Source organism: Juglans microcarpa x Juglans regia, chromosome 4D, assembly GCF_004785595.1.
Source record: "Juglans microcarpa x Juglans regia isolate MS1-56 chromosome 4D, Jm3101_v1.0, whole genome shotgun sequence".
NCBI lineage: Eukaryota > Viridiplantae > Streptophyta > Magnoliopsida > Fagales > Juglandaceae > Juglans > Juglans microcarpa x Juglans regia.
The window spans coordinates 32754551-32780106 of NC_054600.1; the positions used below are offsets into that span (position 1 = coordinate 32754551).

Consider the following 25556-nt stretch of genomic DNA (forward strand, 5'->3'; position numbering starts at 1 on the left):
AAGATTTTATTAGTGGTAGCTTTTTTTTCGTTCATTTTTCCAATTTATGGGCATGTCTTTATTTGCTACTTGATTTCCTTCTCTTGTCTACTTCTTTGGATAGGAATGGTATTTTTTTTTTTTGTCCTCGACCTAATTTTTGTTTATATGGTTATTATTTTATAAAAGTATTGATTCTTACGACTTGCATGATTTCTTATTACTGTTATGATTATGATTTTGATTGTTCTTTGATAATCAGTATTTTTTAATTCCTGACTTTTATGAATTGGACAATGATGGTAAATGTCTGGGATTATTTTGTTTTCAGTAATGGAGAACCCTGGCGGAAGAAAAGGTCGAGTAGACCCTTCTGCAGCTAAGAAGTTTGAAGAAAACTGTGAACAATCTGTGGAGCTTTGTTCAGTTTGTGTTGCGATTGAAGTGGTGAAAATGCACATTCGAGTAATGGGACAAAAAGAGTTTATGTATAATGTTTCATGTTATATGAAGCTTTTCATTCTGTTTCTTCAATTTTCTTTTTATGTGCTTATATCAAATATTTGGTGGCTAGAGAGGGGGATTGCTAAAGTTGATAGTTTGGGGGTGATTACAATTTGAGTAGTAGTTCAAAAGGGGGGCTTGTGCATTTTTCTCCTTATTTTATTAATGCGGTTTTTTTGGAATTAGGTTTTGTTGGACAGATTTACAAGAGAGCCAACATTGCATATTTTGCCTTGTGAACTAGGTTAGGGGAGCAGAACTTTCTCTTCGAGAACATGTGGCTCTTTTGAATATGGATATCCAATCTGAGATATTTATGTCCTTTAACAACAAAGTGTAGATTGTTTGTTTAATATGAAGTGTAATTAGCTATAACATATTGATGTTTCTATAACTGAATGAGTTCTTTGTCAGAGAATATTCTTGATGTTCAAGGAGGTTTTTTTTAGTTCCTGGCACTATACATATGTTCTAAGAAGTGTGTATTATCGACAGACCACCCATCTTGTAGCAAGCAACATGCTGTTATTCATTTCTGGTATATCAATATTTAGCAGTTTCATTTAGTCGTTGATGTTCTTGAACACTGCTTAATTTCCTTTCCCTTACCTGTCAAACAAGTAGAAAAGGAAGAACCTGATGGTACATTATCAAAGCACGTAAGGTGAGACTAAAGTACTTTATGATTTCTGTTTTTGATTGCCAAGAGAATATCTTCAATTTAATAGGTAAGTTCTTTTGTTTCAACCATGTTAGGCCTTACTTAACGGACCTCGGAAGCAAAAATAAGACTCATATTAACGTAAGTTGCTCATATTGGACATCTCTTTTACATTTTTCTTAATAATTTGTTCAGTTGCATATATAGGTAAACAAAAATGAAATTTGCTTGTCATTTGTAGCCATTCTGCAACATGTTCTATGATGTTTGCAGGATAATGCCATTTAAACTGAATGTTATTACGAACTTTTGAAAGAGACACCATCAGATTTGGTAATAGTAGGTAGGCCACTCATTAATATCTAACTTATACTTTCAAATGTTTAGATCAGATTATAGTATTTCAGTCCATTTTATGATGAATTTGCCTTTGAGTCGGACTATTGTATTTTATGTTAGTAGCAGTTTAAGGTGTCTGCTTTTTAGGGAATTTTTTTTTTTTAAAACAAGCAGTTCAAATTTATGTTAGTATTTTATGTTAGTAGCACCTCAAATTTATGGCTATAGGTGTGCATTTGGGTTTTTGTGACTATTACATGGGTGGATGTATTGACGGAAAATTCCTAAATATAAGAAAGATTACAAAAATAGAAGGGACATTTTTGTGGACTTTTGATGTTGAAGTGGATCTTATATTGATATATATTATGTTATAGTTTTCTAATTATGAATTAAGAAAGAACCTGAGTAGTTCGCTTCAGTGTGTGTGTTTAGCTACATAGTGGAGAAAGAACCTAAGTAGTTCACTTCAACATGGGTGCTTAGCTAAATAGCAGAGATAAACTAACCTTTAAATACCAAAATATAAAGCCAATAGTAGTTGATGCCTAGAATTATAGACCGAATTACCTTTTTGTGGACTTTTGATGTTGGAGTGGGATCTTATATTGATATATGTTATGTTAGAGTTTTCTGATTATGGATTAAGAAACTTTTTTCGATTTTTAAGATCTGTTTTGAAATTTTTATTTCCTTTCTTTTATTTATTTATGTTTGTTGTATTTTTTTCTCCATTTCTGTGTTTTTCCTCTTGCCGAGACCGAGTGAATCGGAAACCAAGTTGCAGAAGCATGGATCATTGTAGAAAGCGCTTCTTCCGTAAATCCGTTCAAATCAGTTCTTTCTCTCTCTCTGTCTCTCTGATTTTTGGAGCAACCCAGAAAACCTAAAATCAAGAGAAGGAAAAAATTGTATGACTAACCAGGAGAAGGAAGAAACTGTTTTTTCTTGATGTGTGTGTTTTCTCATCTCGAAATCTCTTCAGATCAGTGTCTTGGTTTGTCTCTGTCTCTCTGAGTTGTGAAAAAATCAGGAGTACCTTTAATTCAAAGGGTATTTGTGTGTGAAAATCTAATGTTTTAAATAGTGCATATTTTTGCTTAGTTGTAATTTCTCAAGACTTGAATGATGTGGATTTTTTTTTTTAAAAAAAAAAGTTTTCCGAAACAAACTAATTTTGAGGAACAATCCATAGTACCTTTGGTTGGGACATGTTATTTTCTTTATTTTTTATATTCTGCTCTTGTTCTTTGAATGTTTGTTATTCTATTATTTTTTGGGTCTGATCTAGGTGTAAGATTTGAATTAGTTATCTTTCTTGCCTTTTGTGTAAGCTTTTCCAAAAAGTGGAGGTAATGGGAAGGGAATGAAGGTTTGGTAGTTTGAATCTTGCATTTTGTTTTCTTGGGGTTTTGCTTAGTTGTATTTTCTCAAGGGGGCGGCTACTATGCCGCCCCATTTTGACCGCTGGGCAGTATGCCCAGCGTAAAATTTTTTTTTTTCTTTTTTTTTTCACATTTTTTTAACATATTTGAATATATTTAAAAAATAAAAAAAATACACCAATACACTTAAAATCAATTTCAATATATTTAAAAAATAAAAAAAATATACTAATACACTTAAAATCACTTCCTTAACCACTGAGTAAAAAAAAAAAAAAAAAAAAATTGACTAGGGGTCAAATGGAGGTGTCAAGTTGGGGAGGCAAAGTAGACTCTCTCTTTTCTCAAAGACTTGAATGATGTAGTTTTTTTAAAAAAAAGTGTTTCTGAACCAAACTAATTTTGAAGCATTTACTGAAAAAGGATCCCCCAAATGCATATCATGTGTTGTTGGAAGCACAAAATTGCTTATGGTAGGTTGGGTAAGTTTTGATTTTATCCTTAGTCGTTGTTCATTAGAATCAAACAGACTGATGATGTTCTATCTATGTTGTAACTGGTTGGAATTTTCATTACTTTTTGCTGGCTGTTGTACATTTATAAATATATCCATTGTTTGTTTTTCCCCATTTTCCTCGCATACAATGGTCTGGTTCATACTTGCAAGAATCGAGTTTGGAATTTTGTTTATTTTTTATTTTGTACTTGTTCTTTTTGTGTTCAAAACACTGACTCAAACTTTATTTACATAGTTTTTATTTTGGTGTGATTGGGTTTGATTGTGATTAGTTCATGTGGTTGAAAATTTTGGTATTCTAATGATTATTTGAATGTCTCTTGTTGATTTCATTCTTTGGAATATAGGCTGTTTTAAAAACTTCAAACATGCAATTCCTGCCTATCTTATTTCTAATGCTGCACTTCTCTCAAGTTGGTTCGTTGTGCCAATTGGTTGGCCTTTTTAGTGTGTTGTGATTAGATCTTTTTTCTTCTGCTGTTTTTCTGCTCCCCATATGTTTTATGGTATGTTTTAGTTTTCTTTTATGCGAGAACATTTTGTTTATTTCATTTTTTATGCTGGTACTATTGATTGTGATAATTGTGTTTTTGCTGTTCTGGCACTCTTTCGTTAAAAAAAAACTATGATAAGCTGTTGTTGTGTTACGTTTTGATTTATTTATGATTTTATTGTGTTATGTATAACACATAGTGTTAAGATTCTGCGCTTAAATTGAAATCCTATTATGGTCTTCTTTATGTTTTCATGATATCAGAACCATGATGGTATAAAATTATCAATAAAAGATGTTTTGCACATATAGAGAAACTTTCTTATAAAACATAGTTCTTAAGAGTAAGACTAAGAAATGTTTGGTATTGTCGTTGCATTCCATTTGTTTCATTTAAGTAGACACGTGCTGCCCACTCCATCTCAAATTTAACTGCTGTTGCATAACAACTGTTAATGATTGCCTGAAAAGAATCATGGTAGGATAGATTTTTTGAGTTTTATGTTTAAGTTTTTTTCAAATTTAACTGTTGTTCCATTTTCTTTTCAGTTTTTTTTTATAAGTTTTTTATTTTTCCTATGACATTTCTTCATTTTCATATCAGGATAGATTTTTTTTTTTTTTTTTTCTGCTTTTTATGAGTTGTTTGTAATTCTCTTCATATGTATAGGTCACGAAGATTGCATGGGGACATACGTGCCTTGCACGTAGCACCCTTACTAGTGTTGAATCAAATCACAACTTGCTTACCACTGAGGGTAGTGGTTGGCTGTGGGCATTAAGGTATCGTTTGAATTTGAAGATGAGTTAAGATGAGTTGTGAATAGTAGTGAGATGAGTTGTGAATAGTAGTGAGATTTGTAAGTTAAAGTTGATGAATAATAATGAATAGTAGTGAGATGAGTTGTGAATAGTAGTGAGATTTGTGAGTTAAAGTTGATGAATAATAATGAATAGTAGTGAGATGAGTTGAGATGAGTTGAAATGAGTTGAGATAACTTGCGAATACAAACCAGGCCTAAGTGTTGGGGTTGAATCCCACAATGGGAAGCACTCGGGATTATTGGTGACTCATGGACCATTGATGCTCTCGTGGGGTTGGAGTTAGGTTATGGCTCAAGTCCAACTTATAGGGAGCACTTGCGGTTTTCGCCGTCTAGCTCCCAGTAGGTTGGGTGCTACTATAGTTATGTCTTGGTAGGGAAGCCGTATTTGATTGTCCCCTCCAACCCTATTTTGTCAAAGAAGAAAATTGCGACTTGCCTTCGTTTTTCCCTACCTTCACACGCAAAAAGTATTTTTTGCTATATGGATTGACATATGGAGTATTACTAAAATGCCTTTAAGGTTTGGACAAAATGCCTGTAATCCCTCCGTTGTATGAACCTTTTTTTTTTTTTTTGTTTCTAAGCAAAAAGGAGAGGTGGGGGCAACCAGTGTAGCTACCCTCCTTGGGTGTGACCATAAGAGTCCCTCCCCGTTGTGGAATGTCTGGTTTGAGTCAGTTATAATGGGCGAGCCCGTCTCCATAACACCACCAAGTTGTCAATCGGTCCGAAGTCCATCCCATAGACTCTTGGTTAGGCACTACTCTCAAAAGCGGTTTTGAATTACACCCAACTCGAACTCCTGACTTTGAGGCTATAGAATACCAGCTCGTACCAATTGAGCTACCACCATGGTGGTTTACAACGTTACGTACCTTTTCTATTCACCAAGTAATCTTTTGCTCTTTCAATAGGAACTGTCTCTTATGTGACCTTAATGTCCTTTTATGGATTTTTAAACCTTATTACGTTTTTGCCCCTTCACTTGTGAATCATTGACACGAAGTGATTATTTTATGTTCGGTTGTTTCTTACGTGGTGAGTTGGGCATGTTTTACAGTGGATTATATTTAGTCGAGCTTAACCCTACGATGGGCTGATTTTATGGGTTTGATTTTAAATCTAATAAATTAATAAAGTCTAATTATGCATCACCTCCTCTCTTTCAAAGCTTGAAAAGCTAGGAAAATTTATCGGTCTGAAAACCGATGCACGCATGATTTGGCGCAATGGGCAGCGGCAACGCAAGCCTATGACAATATTTCCATAATCCAAATTCCTCCCTCCTTATTGTCTTTACATAGTGGGAAAGACCCTCCCCTTTTATCTATATAATTATGATATTGAGCTTTAAACTCTTGATGATGTATTCTGGTTTCTTGGTTTAATAGAACTAGTAGTAACTTGCTCAAAAAAAAAAAAGAAGAGTGTATTTTGACAATATTAGTATTTATTAATTTTAACATATAACTTAATAATTATTAAAGTTACTTCCATAGTATCTATGCAAGTAAATTGAGCATTATAACACGTCTTTCTAGAACTTCTAGAAATTTAGGAATGCAAAATACTTCGTATATGTGACAAGCTACAAAGTAAAATTTTAGTAGGGGTGTAAATTCAAACCGAAAAATCGGAAAATCGGTTCGGACCGATTTTACCGGTTTTGAATCGGTCCGGTCCGGAACCGATTCTTAGAATGTGAAAACCGGCCGGTTCCGGTCCGGTTTTAGTTTTAGGATTTTTTGGACCGGCCTGAACTGGACCGGACCGGTTGATAAAAAATATATATAAAAAATAATATTTGTATTATTGTATATATAAGTTTTATACAGAATATTATATATATATATTAATATATATAAGTTTTATATATTATGTATAATTATAAATTTTTATGTGAAATTTTTATATATAATATATATAATTATATATATTCATATATGAAATAATTTCTTATTATAATTTATAAATTATTACATAAAATGTTAATACTAAATCACTAAAGATTTATAACTAATACTAATAGTCTAATATAGACTAATGATTATAGTTATACTTATAATTAATACAAGTTTTTACTAAAAGTTTATAACTAATAGTCTAATACTAATATTAAATGTATAGTTTATAACTAATACTAATATATAACTTATAACTATACCAATAGTATAATATTAATACTATTATATAGTCTAATATATTAATAAAAGTATAAAACAGATTTTTTTAAATCAATTTTTTTTTATAAACAAATTTTTAATGACAAATTATGAAACTAATATTTTAAAAAAAGGAAAAATCAGACTGGACCGGAAACCAGTAAAACCGAAAGTACTGGTTTAGGAGGGTAACCGGTGCGTAATTGGTTTTGGAAAATATAAAACCGGTACATACCGGTTCGGTCTTAGATTTTGTCCAAAATTGAATCGGACCGGACTGGTTACATCCCTAAATTTTAGAAATAGCGCAACGAGATAAGTAATTTGATCATAAATTAGGAGTAACACATTAGTTAATCAGATGGATTATTATTAAAGCCAATTCTTGAAAGTCAATGTTTATGTATCTCACATGTCATGATATATACAAACATGTCATCCAGTGTAACACATTATCATGTCATTATGCATCATGTTTCGATTCAGCTATTATAATTATGTACATATTATATCATGCATCTCACGTTGTATAAGACACATAAATTTTTTTAAGTTCAAGTGCAAGATAAAATCAGAACACTTTAATTAGATGACCATTCAAATGCATGGTATCAATGCAGTTTCAGGGTGGATGTGTACGTTAAGGACTCAAGCGTGGTCTACCATAGTATGCCAGAATACTGCCTCAGCGGCTCCCTTTATTGCAGCGAGATATGGGGCTCGTGCACAACCTTGCACGGATGGTTAAGTGTGTTTGCCAGTTATATAAGTCAGATAAATCAGATTAGTCGGTTAATTTAGATAAATCAAGATAAGTCATGTATAACATAAATATCAATATAATCAGTTGTAATTTTAAGCTCTCTGCATGAAATTTTTTATGAAAACCATACGTTTATTATATTTACGTTGTGATGGGTTCCTTATTGAGTCTTTGATTCATTTTAATTTTATTTAATGTTTTAACAATCCAGATGAAGATGATAATCAGTACGAGCAAGCGAGCCAAGCTTAGATCGAGCAAACTATGAACTTAGTGACTTTATTGTGTGACTGCCTTTTTCATTTCAGTTGATTTGGAAATTATGGTTATGTTTTGTTTGAGACATGTTTTATTTTATCAACTCTTTTATATGATAAACAATGTTTTATTTAATTATGCAAGTCTCTTGTCTGGTTACTTTTACGTAAGCATGTGATATCCTTAATCTTTGGGAAATGGGTGTTACATCTTATTTATAGTTGACTTATACCATATGATGGTATTCTTAAAAAAACCGCATAGGAACATAATGGAGTCATATAACTTACAACATATGATGGAGTCATATAAAATAACTTATACCATATGTTGGAGTCATGTAAAACTTTAATTTCGAGTCGACTCCATTTTCATCTTAATCTCCAATTAGCATAAAAAAACCTTGAAAATAGTTTAAAAGTAGTCAATTAGATCCAAGAATTTTTTGTAGATAAAATATTTATCCGGGAACACGAACTCATAATTTTATTTTTAAAAAATCAATGTAATAGATAACTAAAACATTATATTGGTAGGTTATCTTTACAACTCAGTTGACAATTATGCCTAATTTTAGAATTTTTGTCAAGAATTTTATATTGGTAGGTTATTTTTGTTAAGAGTTGGTACAATCAAACCTGAAATATTATTGTTCTTTACCATAACCCTATTATCCAAATTAAACTAGAAGTGGACTCGGCGTTTATTTGAATCGCTATGAAAGCAAAAGTAACTGCAAGGAAAAGCGTCGACAGCAGGATTCGAACCTGCGCAGGCATAGCCCAACAGATTTCGAGTCTGTCTCCTTAACCACTCGGACATATCGACAGATCATAATAACTCTATTTAACTATAGAACTTACTGAGGAGCTATCCACCGCGCCTGCAGTTTTACTCAAATCGGGTTTATCTTCAACATCTATCCATTGATAAGGGGGAAAAAAAAACTCATTTTGGGTTCACAGCTCGAGTGCTTTTAGTTCTGGTTACGCAATCCTAGCCCCCCAACGTCTATCCATCGTTTGCTACCTGCTTTTCGATGTCAAGATACTATTTTTTATTTTATTATTATTTTTCACTTTTTTTACTACTATTCAATATTCTCTTATTACTCTTTCACTAGTATTCTCAGAATACCTCACTATCCAAACGCAACTAAATCTTCCCCCTTTTCAACTTAATTTCACAACTCAACGTCCATGTAAGACGAATAATTACCACTAACACATTGAATAACTTTAGTAAAGAAATACATGCAGAGGCCTGTCATAACAATGTACTAAATGCCTGAAGAACCAACTAGATCCAAAATTGCTTATAATTTACATGGAATCATTTTGAAAGAGAAGGGAAACACATCCTCAACTGAAATAGTCGGTCATGCACCCTACTGCAGATGAGTAATTAGGCTGAATTTTCACTGGCTTAAGAGGGTAGCCAGGGCAGAAAATGGACAACTCATATAACAGGACAATGATTTTTCTTTTTCCCTTTCAAAATAAAGGAAACTAAGACCAACTTTAAAAGGGAAATGGCAGAAGATTTGCCTGCAAAAGTCCACATCTCGTCAAGCAGAAACTGTTTCGGCCAGGCATATAGGATTGGCACTCCAAACAGGAATCACCAAGGTGAAGATAACCACCGGCAGGATGATCAATGATTCTTGACCATCTTCCTACAACAGAGATAACTGATGTGCGTGTGAAAGAGAGAAAGTACAACTGGAACCCAGCAAACAACCCAACATAATAAATTCTATCAAACGAGAGGCATTTGGCACCATGAGAAAAGTTGATGTTTTCTGTTTTGTATAGCAAGTGAAATGCTTTTGCCTGCTATTGGAGTTGATCTAAACTGGCCCTTGTAGCTAAAAGAAACCCTTTCCACAACCCTATTGCTGGAAAGCAGCAGATAAATTCCAGCAGATGCTCTAAAAATATAGGAGACACCTTAAGCAGCTTTAGGTGTGAACTGCACACCAGTCTTTGAGATGGGTTAAGACTTGCTTCTTGATAATTTCAAGAAGCAAATCTCAAATAATTTTAAAGGAGTTACCTTCTTTCCATGGAAGAAAATGAAAATTCAAAATTGAACTAGTTTACCTTCACCACCCAAATAGACTCCCCTCACATCTAGAACTTCAAGCAAGTGGGATAATGACATCTAGACTGTTCTTCATAAACCATTTGCTAGGATAGGAGGGATTAGATGAAGCAAGATAAATATTCCAAACCATGATTCTTGAGCAGTCCTGCAGTAAAGCTTCCATCTGGCTTTCATCTTCCACAACCTGTTCTATAAATGTGCTGACCTGCATATGCAAATCAATTAGGTTAGCAAATGAAGCCAGGATCTTTCTGGATTAGAGGTCAAGGCATCTCAAACAATCGGATGGATAAAGTAGGGATAAAAAGGTTAATTGTCTAAGGGTGAACTTATATATGACGTAAATGATTTCCTCTCTAATTGAGTTTGTGGAGGTGAAGCTTAGCCTCGTCACATTTTGAGTAGCAGGCCCCACTGATCATTGAATGGATGGTCCTGTCTTATATCCAAAAACAAGTTTCTTTGGAAATGACCACTTTGGCTGCTTCATTAAAACGGCAACAATGGCAATTCACATTGCAACATGGAGTAATACTAAGATTACAAGGAAAACCCAGAAGAACCAAGAAAGACCTACTTGGAAGCCAGCCTTGACCGTGTCTATTTGTCTGATGGGTTCCAGGGTGGGTCGGTGCCACCTCTTTGGATCCCACAGTATGGTACTATTGAAAGCAAATCCAGACATTGCAGCAGGGAATCTCCAGAATTTCTCATGTGATTCAATTATGTGCCACCCAACTACTTGAGTTCCATTACAAACGGGCCCCTCCAAGATAGCTTTGCTTTTGTTCTCTGTTAGTTTGGCCACCATCCACATTCCAAATCGCCTGCAAGTCGGAACCAAAAAGAGGGCTGTCACGAAAAATGTGCAAACAAATATTTAGTTGCAGTAAAAACATCTGCGAAAGGAGTGAAAGGAATTGTCTCTCGCATATTTGTTGTAAAGCGTTACGTATGAGCAGGGAATGAACAACTGGAAATCACAGAAACAAGAAAAAAATGCCTTATTATTTGACATCTACAGCAGCACGTAATTATCAAGGGAAATTAAACCAATCACTTTGAGTAATCATGATTGACCACTAATGCCAACTCAGTAAGTGTGTATATTATAGAAAAAAATCAATCAATTTTGCAGCCTTTATATTTTTGTTTAGAAATAGTTTTGGCACTCAGTAGTAACTAATGAAAAAAGATGATTAAAATCAACTGAACCCATAGGGAAAAATATTTGATGGCGGGGCTTACTTGTGGAAGATTAGTCCTGAAATGAGCCAGATTGCTAAAAAACAGTGCCTATGGATAACAGCCTCAGATTTAAAAATTAGGCACTCCATGTAATATAGCAGACACCTATGTTCAGCAAAGAATATTGGCTCAGAGATGATATTTTCTTGTCCCCCCTTCCTCTCTTTCTCAAGAAGAGAGAGAACAGAACCTAAGATAAGCTCCATTGCTCTCCAGTAGTATTGGTGCTGATCCAATTCATCATAATTACAGAAAGTGGAGCACCTTATAACCATTTGAATTATCCGATCCTTCTCATGAGAACTTTATATACGATGACCATAATTCTATTTTTTGGCTACCTCAAAATATAAATCAAACAAAATAGTATCACGCTGCATGAAGCTACACTTACATAAAAAAAAAATCAGCACGACATTTTTTAGCCCTAAAAACGAGAAATAATGTAAGTACCTGATCTGCCTCATTTGCTCAAAAAGATCAGTGAAGTAGATGTTATTGTCATCGGCAAAGTAAATGATTCCATCAAGATGGTGGGTTTCTATGTGAGACAGTGCCACATTTCTTTGATGAATGTATGCATCTTTTATGTCTGTTAGATTTTTGTTGCAAACAAGATGCCTGTACATAACCCCAGTTCTCCTCAAGATATCAGCTGTATCTGCAGATTGGGAGGTCATCTCCACCACAATCCATAAGAGAGGAGGTGTGACCAACCTTAATGTCTGAGCTAACCGTGTCAGGTAATATGCTTGAAAGGGTTGAACATATGTTGGTGTCACTATTATCAAAAGCTTCTGTGACACCAAGTTTGAGTCTTCATTGAATACTTGAGTATCAAGTTTATCCTCATTGATCTCTTCCATCTGTTCCATGTCCTCCACTTCTGATTCTAATGTGGCAGTATGCCTCATGTCCCCACTGTCTAATGGTGTTGTAGATCTGGTCACATTATCATCTGAATGAAAATTCCCAACATTGGATATTACCTCAAATGAAATAGCTTGATGCTTTGACATGGGATTCATAGATGAATTGAATGACACAAAAGGGGTAAGTCCCATCAAAATTCCAACCATGAAACAAATGAAAAAACGGAAAAGAGGCTTCCTCCACTTTTGCGCCTTTGGTTTTGACCTCTCTGGGGGCCTCGAAGATCTGGGTGAAAATACACTGAGAACAGAAGTTTGAGAGTCCAATGGACTGACTAAAGAAGATAGCAATCCACCGGACGGTGGATAATGCTGAGGAGATGATGAGGACTTGGACAAGGGAGAATTCACTGAAGAGACTTCCCCATTTGCTAAAGTGCCAGGTCGAGGCACCGGCAACAAGGTTCTTCTAATAGAAGCCATCAAGAGGAATCCAAATCAATCGTACTAACTTCAAAGGCTTTTACAAGAGCTATCCAGAATCACAATTACCACTAAGATACATCTAAATCGATAAGAAACTCATTCTCCTTCCAACTAAAGATGAAAACCAAATTGAGCTTCATTTTGACAGTGTGCTACCGATCGAGGTTTAAATTCATCTTAAATCCGTTAAACAAACTGAGCCAACTGAAGTTTACTGTTAAAATACGGAGATACAACTTTAGGGTGCAAACATTTCATATGAGACGAAGTCCATTTAAGGCTCCCTATCGTCATAAGTGAGTAATTTCAAAAATATTGTCGAAGCATCAATAGACAGCCCAGATAAGATATCACGCAAAACCCACACCAATTCTCCCCTCAAAAAAGACATTCTCAAGCGGGTAAGCACCAAACTAGTTCAAAGTGCAACCTTCTGTCTCGATCTTACCAGTTTCCTAGGCATCTATAAAATCCAGAGAGTCATCGATCTACTAATGATTCGCCAAAAGAACTAAAAATCAAAGAACTACAAAAAAAAACCACCAACAATCTCAAGAATAAAACAAAACGAAACCCAAGCACCCACCAAGAAATTTCCCAATATATCAGCTTTAGCCTCCCGAAAACAATGAGATTTCGGACCGAAATGCTACATTACCACTCAATGAAAAGTGGGTTTCTGCAGACCAACAGTAGAGAGAGGAACCTGAATCCTCCTCCCCTGTTCACAGTCTACAACAAACGTCGACGCTTCGTGTCCTTCCCTTCCGTGTAGGACCACTGGAACTTTTTGATGCTTCTGGCGTCAAATGGAGAGCGAGCGTCCGAGAGCTTAGTAGACGAAAAAGAGTGTGAAATGTGCATACTTCACAGCACCCTCTCCCAAATACCCAATCACATTCCAAAGCAAGAAAATAATTTTCTGACATGATGGATTAACCAGAACAGAACTGGGACAACTCATTCATGGCCCACCTTCTTAGGAACATGACAGTTTGTCAGATTTCTCGTTAATGAACCATCGGAAGGGTACGTTATTTACAAAAAATTAAAACCCGAATGGGCTAGTTTGCGAACCAAATATTTCGAGAGATTGTAAAATAAAAAATTCATTTTATCAATTATTATTTATTATTTCATATATATTATAAAAAATATTCTTATATTTTATGAAAAATATCACATATCTTATAAAAAAAACTATACGTATGAAATATATAAATAAATAATAGTTGATATATAATAAATTATAAGATATTCTAACTTTTTTTCAATCAAATATTATTTAATTTTAAAATTAAATTTTTTCATTTAATTATTATTACCTTTTCTAAACTTTCAAATAACTTATCGTTTATTTTTACAATTTATTTTATTTTATTATTATTATTTTTTAAAATTTTTTCATAAAATAAAATAAATATTTTAAATTTTAAAATAAAAATAATGTTAAAAAATATTTTAATAATATTTTATTCAATTTTTAATTATAATTTCAACCCAACTTATAACAAAATAAACTAGGCATAAATATCTGAATGCTCTGGCTGACCTTCTCAGATCTCTCTATCGTCAGTCTAAAGAGCGAGAGTGATAGAGGAGAGAGAGTCGCCATGGGCAACGGCATGGTGATTAGGTTTTTTCTTGTTCTTCTATTATTCTTGTCATCCGCGGCGTACAGCTTTTCGCTTTACGAAGATCAATTAGGCCTCATGGACTGGTAAATTATTATATAACGATTCGTTAATCCAACACGAATTTCCATCTCACGTATGTTTCTGCAGAGCAAGTGGTGAAAAGCCTTTTTAGAATTTAGACTCCTTTATTTTCCTCAAAATTTCCAATGCACCTTACTGATTACTTCATTCCAATCTTATTTGTAGTCCAAACTTTCTTAAACCAATCATTTTACTTTTAAACCGTCAATTGATACTTCGAGATTTCTTTTCTTGTTCACCGATCAAAAAAAAAAAAAAAAAACTTCAAGATTTCTTTTGTTTGTTTGTAGGTTTCTAGAGAACAAATGGAGCCTCAATTCCATTTAGCTTATTGATTCTGTTCTCGAAGTCGTAAGCAAACTAATTTATTTTTGAGATTTTGATTGTTAAGCTATACTTTAGTCTCAATCTTTTATGAAATCTCCCAAGCTGACTCGATTATCCTTGTGTGGCTATAAAGCCTTTGCTCCGTTTGAATTGAAAGATGGTTAGATTGTCGTGGTGTTGTCAAAAAAAAAAAAAGATTGTTGTGGTTTTTTTTTTGACAATTTAGTATGTGGCTTTCATAATCTTCTTGATGACAGTGAATCCCGGAGACTGTGAAAATGTAGCATGTCTTTTATTCAGTTAAATCCCGGACCCATGTGGCGCTTCCCATTACAAGAATTTGCTAAATCATCGGCTTTTTCTCGATGGGACTCGGCCCCTAGAAATTGTTTACATCTAAGGGTTCGAACGTTATAGCATACCAGCAAGACCAAGGCCCTCACCACTTAAGCCAACCCCTAGGGGCTGGCTTTCATAATTCTAATTTCTATACCATGAATTTACCAAGGAAACTTTTCATTGCGACCACCTTTATTCGTATTCTTCATGGTCAACCAATCGACCAAGAGCACTTCAGTACTTTATTTTGTCACCGTGAGTGCATAATTATTATATAGGAGCAACTCCTTTTTTTCCATTTTCTCAAGGATTTTTTGTCGGAATTTCGCAATATCAATTAATGGTTGTTTTTGTGCAGTTTGGAGACATGTCCTTGGGGCCAATGATGCAGTGGACGCAGTCGATATTGCACTGGGTAAATGTAAGAATGCTTGTATTTATAATTGTTCTTTTTACTTTACAGATAAAATGTCTATTTCACCTTTTTCTCTATATTTATGATAATGACAATTGCAATGCAAAACGTTGTTACTTGGTAATCGAAATATTCTAACATAAAATGATACGAGGCTTGCTTTTTATATCCTTTAGCAATTCCGTAATCCATGTTTCTTTGTATAACCAAAATTATCTATATTAATATTTTTTGTAAAGGTAAAAGGAGATATATTAATATCTCCTCATCATTGAATGATATATATAACTACTTTTTTTGTTATTCTCACCTGAATCTTTTCCTTCAAGAAACATATAGTATAAATTGTGGGCATGGCAAATGTTGGTTGCTCAGGATCAATAGTTTCTTCTCTCTGTTAGATATCTCCTTCGAATTTTCTCTTTACTCACGTATATTAATAGCTTTGACTGCAAATATTTAAAATAAACTTGGTTATTTGATTATCACTTTGTAAAGATATTGCTCCCTTATCATAAAATTAAATAAAAGAATGAAGATATTGCTTCCTTATTTTGGACTTACCTACAGGATGCTTGATCATTAGATGTTTAACATTTTCAGATGTTATTACCCTCTCATCCGAGGGAAGTATTTTAAGGGCATGGAGCCTTCCTGATGGCCAGATGGTGTGGGGATCTTTTCTTCAGGGCTCAAATCTCTCGAAATCATTATTGTCTCTGCCGGTTAGGGATTACAAATCTCTCTCTCTCTCTCTCTCTCTCTCTTTTAAATCAGTGAATACAAATCTCAGATGTTCTGGAATCTGCTAACTGGACTTTTCAGTGCGGTGCTATTTATGAATTATTTTATATTTGTTGAAACTTTTAGGCATCTTTCTGTCATTTTCTCTCTCTCTCCATAGACTGGAATGTATGGAATTTAATATTCTGGAATTTCTTCACTGTTTCAATCAAACTTATACTTGAATTAATAGTCATTATCCATATTGTTGTCATCTTCAGCACTTAAATCTTCTTGGTTATAAGATCATATATTATCATATATTACGTTGTATCATTTCTTTTTCTTTTTTTTTTTTTTTGGGGGGGGGGGGGGGGGGGGGGGGGGGGGGGGGGGGGCTCCTCCTTCCTGTTAAAGTAAGCTCCCCTCTTTTAGCCAGACTTTACCTCCATTGGGAGCTTTTCTTTCTCAAGCCATCCCCTAGGCAGTTTGTGCACTTGTAGAGGTTCCGGTAGACAATGCATCATACGGATTTGATTGTGATTATAGAATTAACTAAGGTAGTATTGTGCAGGTAAATTTGAAAGCCAACAAGGGCAATGTGATTCTTGTTTCAGTAAAGGGTGTCTTCATGCTGTTTCTAGCATTGATGGCGAGGTTCTATGGGAGAAGGACTTTTCAGCTGAAAGGTTCAAATTGATTTATCTAATGTTCTTTCTTTTTCCAACTTCACCATTTCATTGATGTTAGCTTGGTTACTTTGTTTACAGCATAGAGGTTCAACAGATTGTTCAGCGTCTTGGAAGCGATATAATCTATGCTGTAGGGTTTGTTGGTTCCTCTCAGTTTGATGCTTACCAGATTAATGCTAAAAATGGAGAGTTGGTGAAGCACAAGAGTGCAGACTTTCCTGATGGATTTTATGGGGATGTGTTATTAGTTTCAAGTGACATACTTGTGTCATTGGATGCCACTAGGACAAGCTTAGTAACAATTGATTTTCAGAAAGGAGAAATCAGCTTTAAAAAGACTCATGTTTCAGATATTGTCGATGAGTCTTTTGGGACGGCAGTCCTATTACCTTCAGAGCTGTCAGGAATGTTTGCTGTAAGATTCAATACACTTTTAGTATTCATAAAAGTGACAATTGAAGGAAAGTTGGAGGTTGTCGACAAAATTACCAATGCAGCTGCTGTTAGTGATGCTCTCTCATTTTCAGAGGGTCAACAAGCTTTTGCACTGGTTGAACATGTAGACAGAAAGATTCTCCTCACAATGAAGCTTGTTTACGATTGGAATAGTGATTTGCTCAAGGAGAGCATAGCGATGGACCTTCAAAGGGGGATAGTGCAAAAGGTTTTCATAAACACGTATATCCGCACGGACAGGTCCCATGGGTTTAGAGCTTTGATTGTCATGGAAGATCATTCACTGTTGTTACTGCAACAAGGTGAGATTGTATGGTCTAGAGAGGAAGGCCTAGCCTCTGTTATTGATGTGACAATATAGATAGAACTACCAGTGGAAAAGAAAGGTGTATCTGTAGTGAAAGTGGAACAGAGCCTCTTCGAGTGGCTGAAGGTATGAATGTTCTGTAAACTCGCAGAAGTACAATGAGAAAATGAATTCAACATTGAAAGCATCAGATTTTTGCAAATTTCATGAATCAATACCGGTATATTGTTCTTTTCTTTTCTTTTTTTTTTCTTGATCAATAAAATTTATTTCTTATCAAAAAAAAAAAAAATATTGTTCTTTTTCTCAATTGAATGTAGGCGTGTTTTCATTTGCAAATATATTTTCCCCCTTTACGGGACGTCTCTTGTAATTTTGCACCTAGGATTTGGAAAGAAAATGTGGATATTGTTTGCCTGAATGACTTGACTGGTTTCAGCCTTTTAACAATGTGTTGTTCTGGTATTGAAGGGGCACATCCTGAAGCTTAAGGGGACTTTAATGCTTGCCAGCCCTGAGGATATAGCAGCTATACAAGGAATGAGATTAAAAAGTTCTGAGAAGAGCAAAATGACCCGAGACCACAATGGTTTCTGGAAACTGCTAATTGTCCTTACTAAAGCAGGGAAACTTTATGCTTTGCATACTGGAGATGGTCGGATTGTCTGGTCTCTTTTGCTGCCCTCTCTACGTGAATCAGGATCATGCAAGCGTCCAACTGGCCTTAGTGTTTATCAGTGGCAGGTGCCTCATCATCATGCCATGGATGAGAACCCTTCTGTCCTTGTTGTTGGTCAGTGCGGACCAAATTGGGATGCCCCCGTTGCTCTTTCTTTTGTTGATACCTATACAGGAAAGGAGCTTAAATCAATGGGTCTCATTCACTCCTGTGCTCAAGTTATTCCTCTGCCATTTACTGATTCAACCGAACAGCGTCTCCATCTTCTGATAGATGCTGAGAAGCATGCACATTTATACCCAAGAACTTCTGAGGCTATTGGTATTCTTCAACATGAGTTTTCAAACATATACTGGTACTCAGTTGAGGCTGATAATGGCATTATAAGAGGGCATGTCTTGACGAGCAATTGCATTGGCATGGTGGATGAATACTGCTTCACCTCCAGGGAGCTATGGTCAATTGTATTTCCGTATGAGTCAGAAAAGATCATAGCAACTGCGACAAGAAAGTTAAATGAGGTACCTTTTCTTACTAATGTTCTTGAAGTGATTGGGATCCTTATGTTTTCAGCATCAAATTGTCATAGGGGAATAACAGACTATTACTAATTTAATCTGATTGGTAGAGCCACCACTGTAACCAATCAGATGGGTAGTGTGTTACTGTGTCCCCCCCCCCCCCCCCACAAAAAAAAAAAAAAAACCCAAGGAAACACTTTGATCGTTCATCCATAGTTTTTTGTGATTTTCCATTGCTTATTGCCATAGATGGTTGTTATCATATTATTATTTGCATTCTCTAGGTGGTTCATACTCAAGCAAAGGCTATAGCTGATCAAGATGTTATGTATAAATATATATCCAAAAATTTACTTTTTGTGGCAACTAGTGCACCAAATGCCAGTGGTGAATTTGGAATGGCCCAGCCGGAGGAGTCATGCTTGGTTGTATACTTGATTGATACAGTAACCGGTCGTATATTGCATCGCATGACTCATCATGGCTCACAGGGTCCTGTTCATGCTGTAAGTTCTGCAATCTAGTTGGCCACTTTATAATCATTAGTGAAAGGCATTCCTTCATGCGTTTATGCATTTTCTAGGTTCTTAGCGAGAATTGGGTTGTCTACCACTACTTCAATCTTAGAGCACACAGATATGAGATGTCAGTTATGGAGATCTATGATCAGTCTCGGGCGGTATGCCAGTAAACTTGAAGCCCTAATTTGGTGGTCAGTGGAGTTTCATTTCAAATTACTATATATTTTAATTGAATGCAATTCACAGGACAACAAGGATGTCTGGAAGCTAGTTGTTGGAAAGCATAATCTTACTTCACCAATTTCCTTGTATTCTCGACCAGCGGTGATAACAAAATTGCAGTCTTACTTTTTCACCCACTCTGTGAAAGCAGTAGCAGTGACATCAACAGCCAAGGGTATAACTTCAAAGCAGCTTCTTATCGGTACCATTGGTGATCAGGTCGGTTCAAATACCCTCGTTTGTTTGTTTTTGTTTTTGTTTTGTGACACTTTGATTTGTTTGTTCAATTATTTTTGTTTATTATTAATATTATGGTGGGGAAGAGGGAAGAGACATGTTTGAGACGGGACCTGTTTTCTTTATATGCGCACTTAAGGTTCCTGCCTTTTTCAGGTTTTGGCTCTTGATAAGCGTTATTTAGATCCTCGTCGATCTCTTGACCCTACACAAGCTGAGAAAGAAGGCATTATACCTCTAACGGATTCCTTGCCCATTATTCCTCAGGTATGTTGACCATGTCATTGACTTATCATTAGTGTTGTAATTGGCATTATTGCTTCTGTTATTTGCTGATGAAGCACCGGATTTTTGTTGAGATGGTCTTTTTTCAGCAGCAGTCTGTAGGTATCCCTCAAATTTTCAGCCATAGCATGAATTTATTTTGCAAAGATTTATCCGCTTTCCTTTTCTATTTAATCATCATAGTATGGACATGCTTTTGTAGAGCTGACAATCAACTGTGTTTTTATGGGTTGGCCTTGTTTTTGGTGGTTCAAGTTTGATACTAAAATTTCTATTGCAACAAAAAGAGTGTTGATGAAAACCAACAAGAACTTTTGCAAATACCTAGTAATTATTAGATAGTGCAGTCTGACCATTTATTCTTGCTAGGCAGATGCTTTGCCAAGTTCCTGGATCCTAGATATACGTGTTGTTACAACTTCAAAATGTATAATCGGTACCCGACATTATAAATCCAAGTTTGGGTAAATGGTAAATGTAACTGGCTTCATAATTAGAAATAATTTATTTCTGTTTATAAGTATAATTATGACACGTATATGAGCGATACCCTCCATGCATTATGGCATGGTTCCAGTCTATTAGCTCCACGCTAGGCTTAAGAATGATCTAAGCCAATTTGACCTAAGCTCAATCTTTAGAAAAACCCTGGATTACTTTTGGTATATTTGGTTTAGCAACATGCGTCTGTTTTAATTGCTCCTTGATGATAAGTCGCTTATACTGATCTCGGTATTGTTAATGCAGTCCTATGTGACACATGCTCTTAAAGTGGAAGGTCTCCGAGGCATTGTTACGTTACCTGCCAAGTTGGAGTCCACAACTCTTGTCTTTGCATATGGAGTGGATATTTTCTTCACTCGAATTGCACCCTCGAGGACATATGATTCACTCACGGAAGATTTCAGCTACGCTTTGCTTCTCTTAACAATAGTTGCCCTCATTGCCGCAATATTTGTGACATGGATTATGTCCGAGAGGAAAGAATTACAAGAGAAATGGAGGTGATTCCGCCTTCAGTCTGTCCTTTTCCCAACTTCTTCTAACGTTAAGTGACTTATAGATTTTACTTTTTACATTAGGTCAGGAGGTGATGCCTCCTTAAATGGCAGAATTCCATCCCCCCTTCTTCATATTTTTTTTTTTTTTCTTTTCTTTTTATTGGGTCCAAATTTAGAGCTGGGTTGGATTCAGAGATGAGATGGTTTTAGATGAAAGATAAAAGTTGAAAAAAATATTATTTTTTAATATTATTATTGTTTTGAGATTTAAAAAATATAAATTAGAATTTTAAAAAGTTGAATTGTTTATTATATTTTATGTAGAAATTTTAAAAAGTTACAATGATAATGAGACGAAATATTCTTGAATCCAAACGGGGATTTAGTGGAAATGTAGTGGCAAGATACGTCATAAATCTGTGGCGTCCTTGGGGTCTTGTCGCTTGGGGATAGTACACACTACACTACTTTCTCTGTATGAGGTCCTTTGTTTACAATTCATTAAACTACTGGGTAACTGGCTAAAACACAGAGATTAGTCGGACTGGCTACAACGCAAGGATTGGTGTGTCCTCTCAAGATTTTGGTGTTATCAAAGTTGGTGCTTTAAGTACATGTTAGATTAGATGGTCCAGAATCCTATTCCTTTAATTGTATGTAATTCAGTATAAATTTACCTGTTATTTGTGTAAGGTAAAGGCAATAATAATTGTTGCCCAAAAGGAATATTCGTACCATACCATGTCAGCCTTCGGTTCAAAACTTCAAGTGGTGTCAATAATAGGTGCAAATTTGGTTGTCCTGTGGTTTTCCATTTTCATGGAGATGCTAGAAAACATTCCTCTTTTTAATGTCTATATACTTCATAAGTTTTACGTAACTCTTTAATGAAAAAATGAGTATTTTTTTTATTACTTGAATTCAAAAAAATAATAATATCTTATTAAAAAATTTCTGTTTCTATCCTTTTCCATGGAGCGTTACTAAAACCATCTAACCTTTCCACGTGATAAACGAGTCACGTTAGAGGATGTCAAGAATAGATAAATCATAGAACTAAGCACGTTATTTTTAAATGAATTGAGATAAAAGTTAAATATTAAATAAAATATTATTATAATTAATATTATTTTTTAAAAAAATTTAAAAAAATTAAATTATTTATTTAATTTTATATAAAAATGGATAAATTTTTTCCTTTGTTTAAAGAAATATGATTTTGACATGAAAACTCAATACACGTGTTAACCTCATATTTGTGGTAGGAAAATTCATTTGATGTACGAATATATGTAGATGGCGACGAAGTTCACGTTCACATATGATTTCAAATTTGTAAGAGACTGCCACGCAAAACTGTAGCTGCCGCAGTGTGCAAACCTCCCTCTCTTCTCAGTCTACACCCCCATCATTTTCTTCTTCTGGGTTCGATCCAGCTCTCATTGTATCACTACTCTCAACCGATCTCCATCATTCTCGTGTTTCCTTTTCTTTTAGCACCATGAAAACTAATCAACCAAAGCTCAAGACCCAACTCTTCTCTTGTGGCTTTTTCCGCCATTGCACCCAAACCGTTCTTAGCCCCACCAGTACCCCTCACCCTCAAACCTTTCCTCTCTCGTCCTCTGATCAGCCGCCGCCGCCGCCGCCACCACAACTCCACCCCGCACCTCGCCGTCCCTCAGTTCCGGAATCCTCATCATCTTCTTCATCCTCTTCAACCTCCCAAAGCTTCACTCAGTGGAGGTTCCAACTCCCACACTCGCCCATCCTCCCCAGCCCACCCCCCGTGTCGGAACCCATGCCAGAGGGCACCCTCCCATCCGACCCAGTTCCCCTACCAGCACTCATTCCCTCCTCCGAGCTCCAGGAGCTCTTCCACATAGCGGAGCTACAACTAAGCACTGGCTCTGATCAGGACCGGCTTGCCGCTCTCCAACTCTTGGAGCGCTCACTCGTTCCCAACCCGCCATCCGACCCGGAATGCTCGCCCGAACTCATGCGCGGAGTGGTGGGAAGTTTGAAAACCCATGCGGGTGCAAAACCCGCGACGAAGATACTACTAGCGCTCTGCTTGGCGGAGGGCAACCGCCACGTGGCGGTTGAGGCCGGGGCGGTGTCTGCGGTAGTGGAGGCTGCGCCGGAGCTGGACGATGCGGCGGTTGAGAGAGCGCTGGCGGCTCTGGAGCTGATGTGCACGGTGCCAGAGGGAGCGGCGGAGGTTCGGGCCCACGCACTGGCGGTGCCAGTGATGGTGGCCATGATGGGGAGAATGGCCGCGCGCGCCAAGGAGTACGCGATTAGTGTGCTGGCCGTGATCTACGGGGGCGAGGGGTCGGAGGAACAGGCGGCGCCAGCAGAGGAGGTGGCGCGTGCAGTGGCGTTGGCGTTGAGAGGCGATTGTAGTGCGAGGGGGAGGAGGAAGGGGGCCCAGCTCTTGAAGGCGCTGGAAGTTGAAGAGAACTGTGGGGCGATCTAGTTTTGTCAGTAATGGTCAAAGAAAGGGTCATGATAACTTCGTCTGTTACTATTTCATCATCTCATAATTTGACTTTTATCGTTGATTTTTTTTTTTTTCTTCAAGAAAATCATAGATTAAATTAAATGGCTAAAAAATACAAGATTTTATGGAGCGAGAGTTTCAACAATCATCCCAAAATAAACATAAGCAATATACCAGCAAATAAAAATAGAAAAACGGGTTTTCGAATTAAAAGATTGACTTTAACCCATGTCTTTCAAAGGGAATGCTACATAAAAGTAGTTATATCGTCTGATAAATAGACTAAAAAATTACAACTAAAAGTCGTAGTTGAAATGAGTGTGCTTTATTTTGTTGATTTGGTCCGGATGAGGGAGACTATCACCGACATTTTATCTTAATTAGTGGTTAGAGAAAACAGAAACATAGGAGAATAGCAACTTGTAGATAAACAGATACACCGGCATATGACCGCCATCAACTGTGATGGCTCGTGCAGATCACATGTCACACTAGAAAAAAGAAGAACACTTAGATCTGAGAGAGCCAAAACTGCTGATCCAGGAGGTGTCGCAGGTGGAGGCAAATGACTCCTCTTGGCATGGCAGCACGTGGATTTCACGTGCCTTAACTCGTATAATCTCATTTATTATTATAATTTTTTTAAATTTTCATACAAAATATAATAAACAATTCAACTTTTTCAAATATTAAGATAACAATATTCTAATAATATTTTATTCAATGTATTTAAAATTATCTTATCTCATCTCACTATCCAAATGAACACAAGTTTGAATATCAAAAGTATCTCAAGTATTCTCAATATTTTCTACTACTATTCATTACTTTATTATTACTTTTCACTTACTTTTTATTACTATTCATTACTTTTTACTACTATTTAATATTCTATTATTACTTTTCAATATTATTCACAAACATTATCAACATTTCTCAAATATTCTCACATTTTATATAATTAGATTAAAATAAAATGAGAGCATAAAGTATAACATAAGAAAAAGAAAAATTATTTATGCATAATATTTTTTATAATATATTTCATAATAATATATTAGATGTAAAATAATTTTATAAAATACTTTATAAAAATATATTTCTTTTATAACATTATTATTATGAAATATGTTATAAAAATTTGTTGTGTTTATCCTAAGTCTTCGTTTGATTATTGAACTTAATTGAATTTAGTTGAATTCAATTTAATTTTAAACTGAATCTAACATTTAAATACTTAATTTTTAAATTATTAAATTCATCTAAACTCAAAACTTTTTTATATATAAGATCTACAATCTTTTTTTAACTTAAAATATCTTAATACGTAGAATTCATAATTTTTTTTGAATTTTTTATAAAAAATATTAAATTTATTTTAATATTTAAATATAATTTAAATTAAATTTAGATAAATTTTATATAATTATCTTTATTATTTAACTTATTATTATTTATAAAATATTTAATTCGACTCAATTCAGTTAACATCTAAACGTAACTTTAATCCAAAAAACTAATGTCATGGTCAAAAGACATCATTTAATTGCAGCGCAGGCCAGAAAAGGGCAAAATGATCGAGGTAAAAAAAAAAAGAAGTTCATATATATATATATATACATGTCAGATTCACGTGCGTGTGGGGTTGAGATTCTGCAGCCGGAGAAGTGGAGCTGAACACGTGTCAGTGTCACGCTTTTGTAAGATAAAGATAAAGATTAGAGATTGATATTACTATTCCTTTGCCACGTGTAAAATTGCACTGCTTCGCAAGAAGGCATTAAAGCCTTGTCTCTGCCGTTACTTGTCTCTACCGTTAAAAGGACGTAATCGGTTCGTTCCGATGCAGTTTTGAATAAAATTAAACTGATTATGTATTCATTACTTTTTTAAATTGATATTTTCAGTTTTATTGATTTTCAGTCTAATTTTTTGATTTTTTTAAAATATAAATTTCACAATTTATTATTAAACATTTGTTTATAAAAAAAAATTAATTTCAAAAAATAT

At 35.2% G+C, this 25556-nt stretch overlaps 2 protein-coding genes, 1 non-coding gene and 1 pseudogene across 4 annotated transcripts; 2 read left to right on the top strand and 2 right to left on the bottom strand.

The window, feature by feature from the left end:
- Positions 1–8634: 8634 nt before the first annotated feature.
- TRNAS-CGA lies at positions 8635–8716 on the bottom strand. Its single transcript has one exon. It is a non-coding gene; the product is annotated as a tRNA-Ser (tRNA).
- A 386-nt stretch (positions 8717–9102) lies between these two features.
- On the bottom strand, positions 9103–13525 carry LOC121261162 (probable beta-1,4-xylosyltransferase IRX9H). 2 transcript variants are annotated; one of them, XM_041163376.1, is made up of 4 exons: positions 11696–13525; positions 10572–10821; positions 9991–10199; positions 9103–9609 (listed from the first exon to the last, which is right to left on the bottom strand). In XM_041163376.1, the coding sequence occupies exons 1-3, from the start codon at positions 12595–12597 to the stop codon at positions 10029–10031; spliced, it is 1323 nt and encodes a 440-aa protein (XP_041019310.1). In that variant the 5' UTR covers positions 12598–13525; the 3' UTR covers positions 9103–9609; positions 9991–10028. The 2 variants fall into 2 exon arrangements, with proteins under 2 accessions (XP_041019310.1, XP_041019308.1); XM_041163374.1 differs by having other exon boundaries at positions 9103–10199; positions 11696–13524.
- Positions 13526–14138: 613 nt separating this feature from the next.
- On the top strand, positions 14139–21284 carry LOC121260305 (annotated as a pseudogene).
- A 964-nt stretch (positions 21285–22248) lies between these two features.
- LOC121261163 (U-box domain-containing protein 25) lies at positions 22249–23585 on the top strand. Its single transcript, XM_041163377.1, has one exon. The coding sequence runs from the start codon at positions 22545–22547 to the stop codon at positions 23520–23522; it is 978 nt and encodes a 325-aa protein (XP_041019311.1). The 5' UTR covers positions 22249–22544; the 3' UTR covers positions 23523–23585.
- Positions 23586–25556: the final 1971 nt, after the last annotated feature.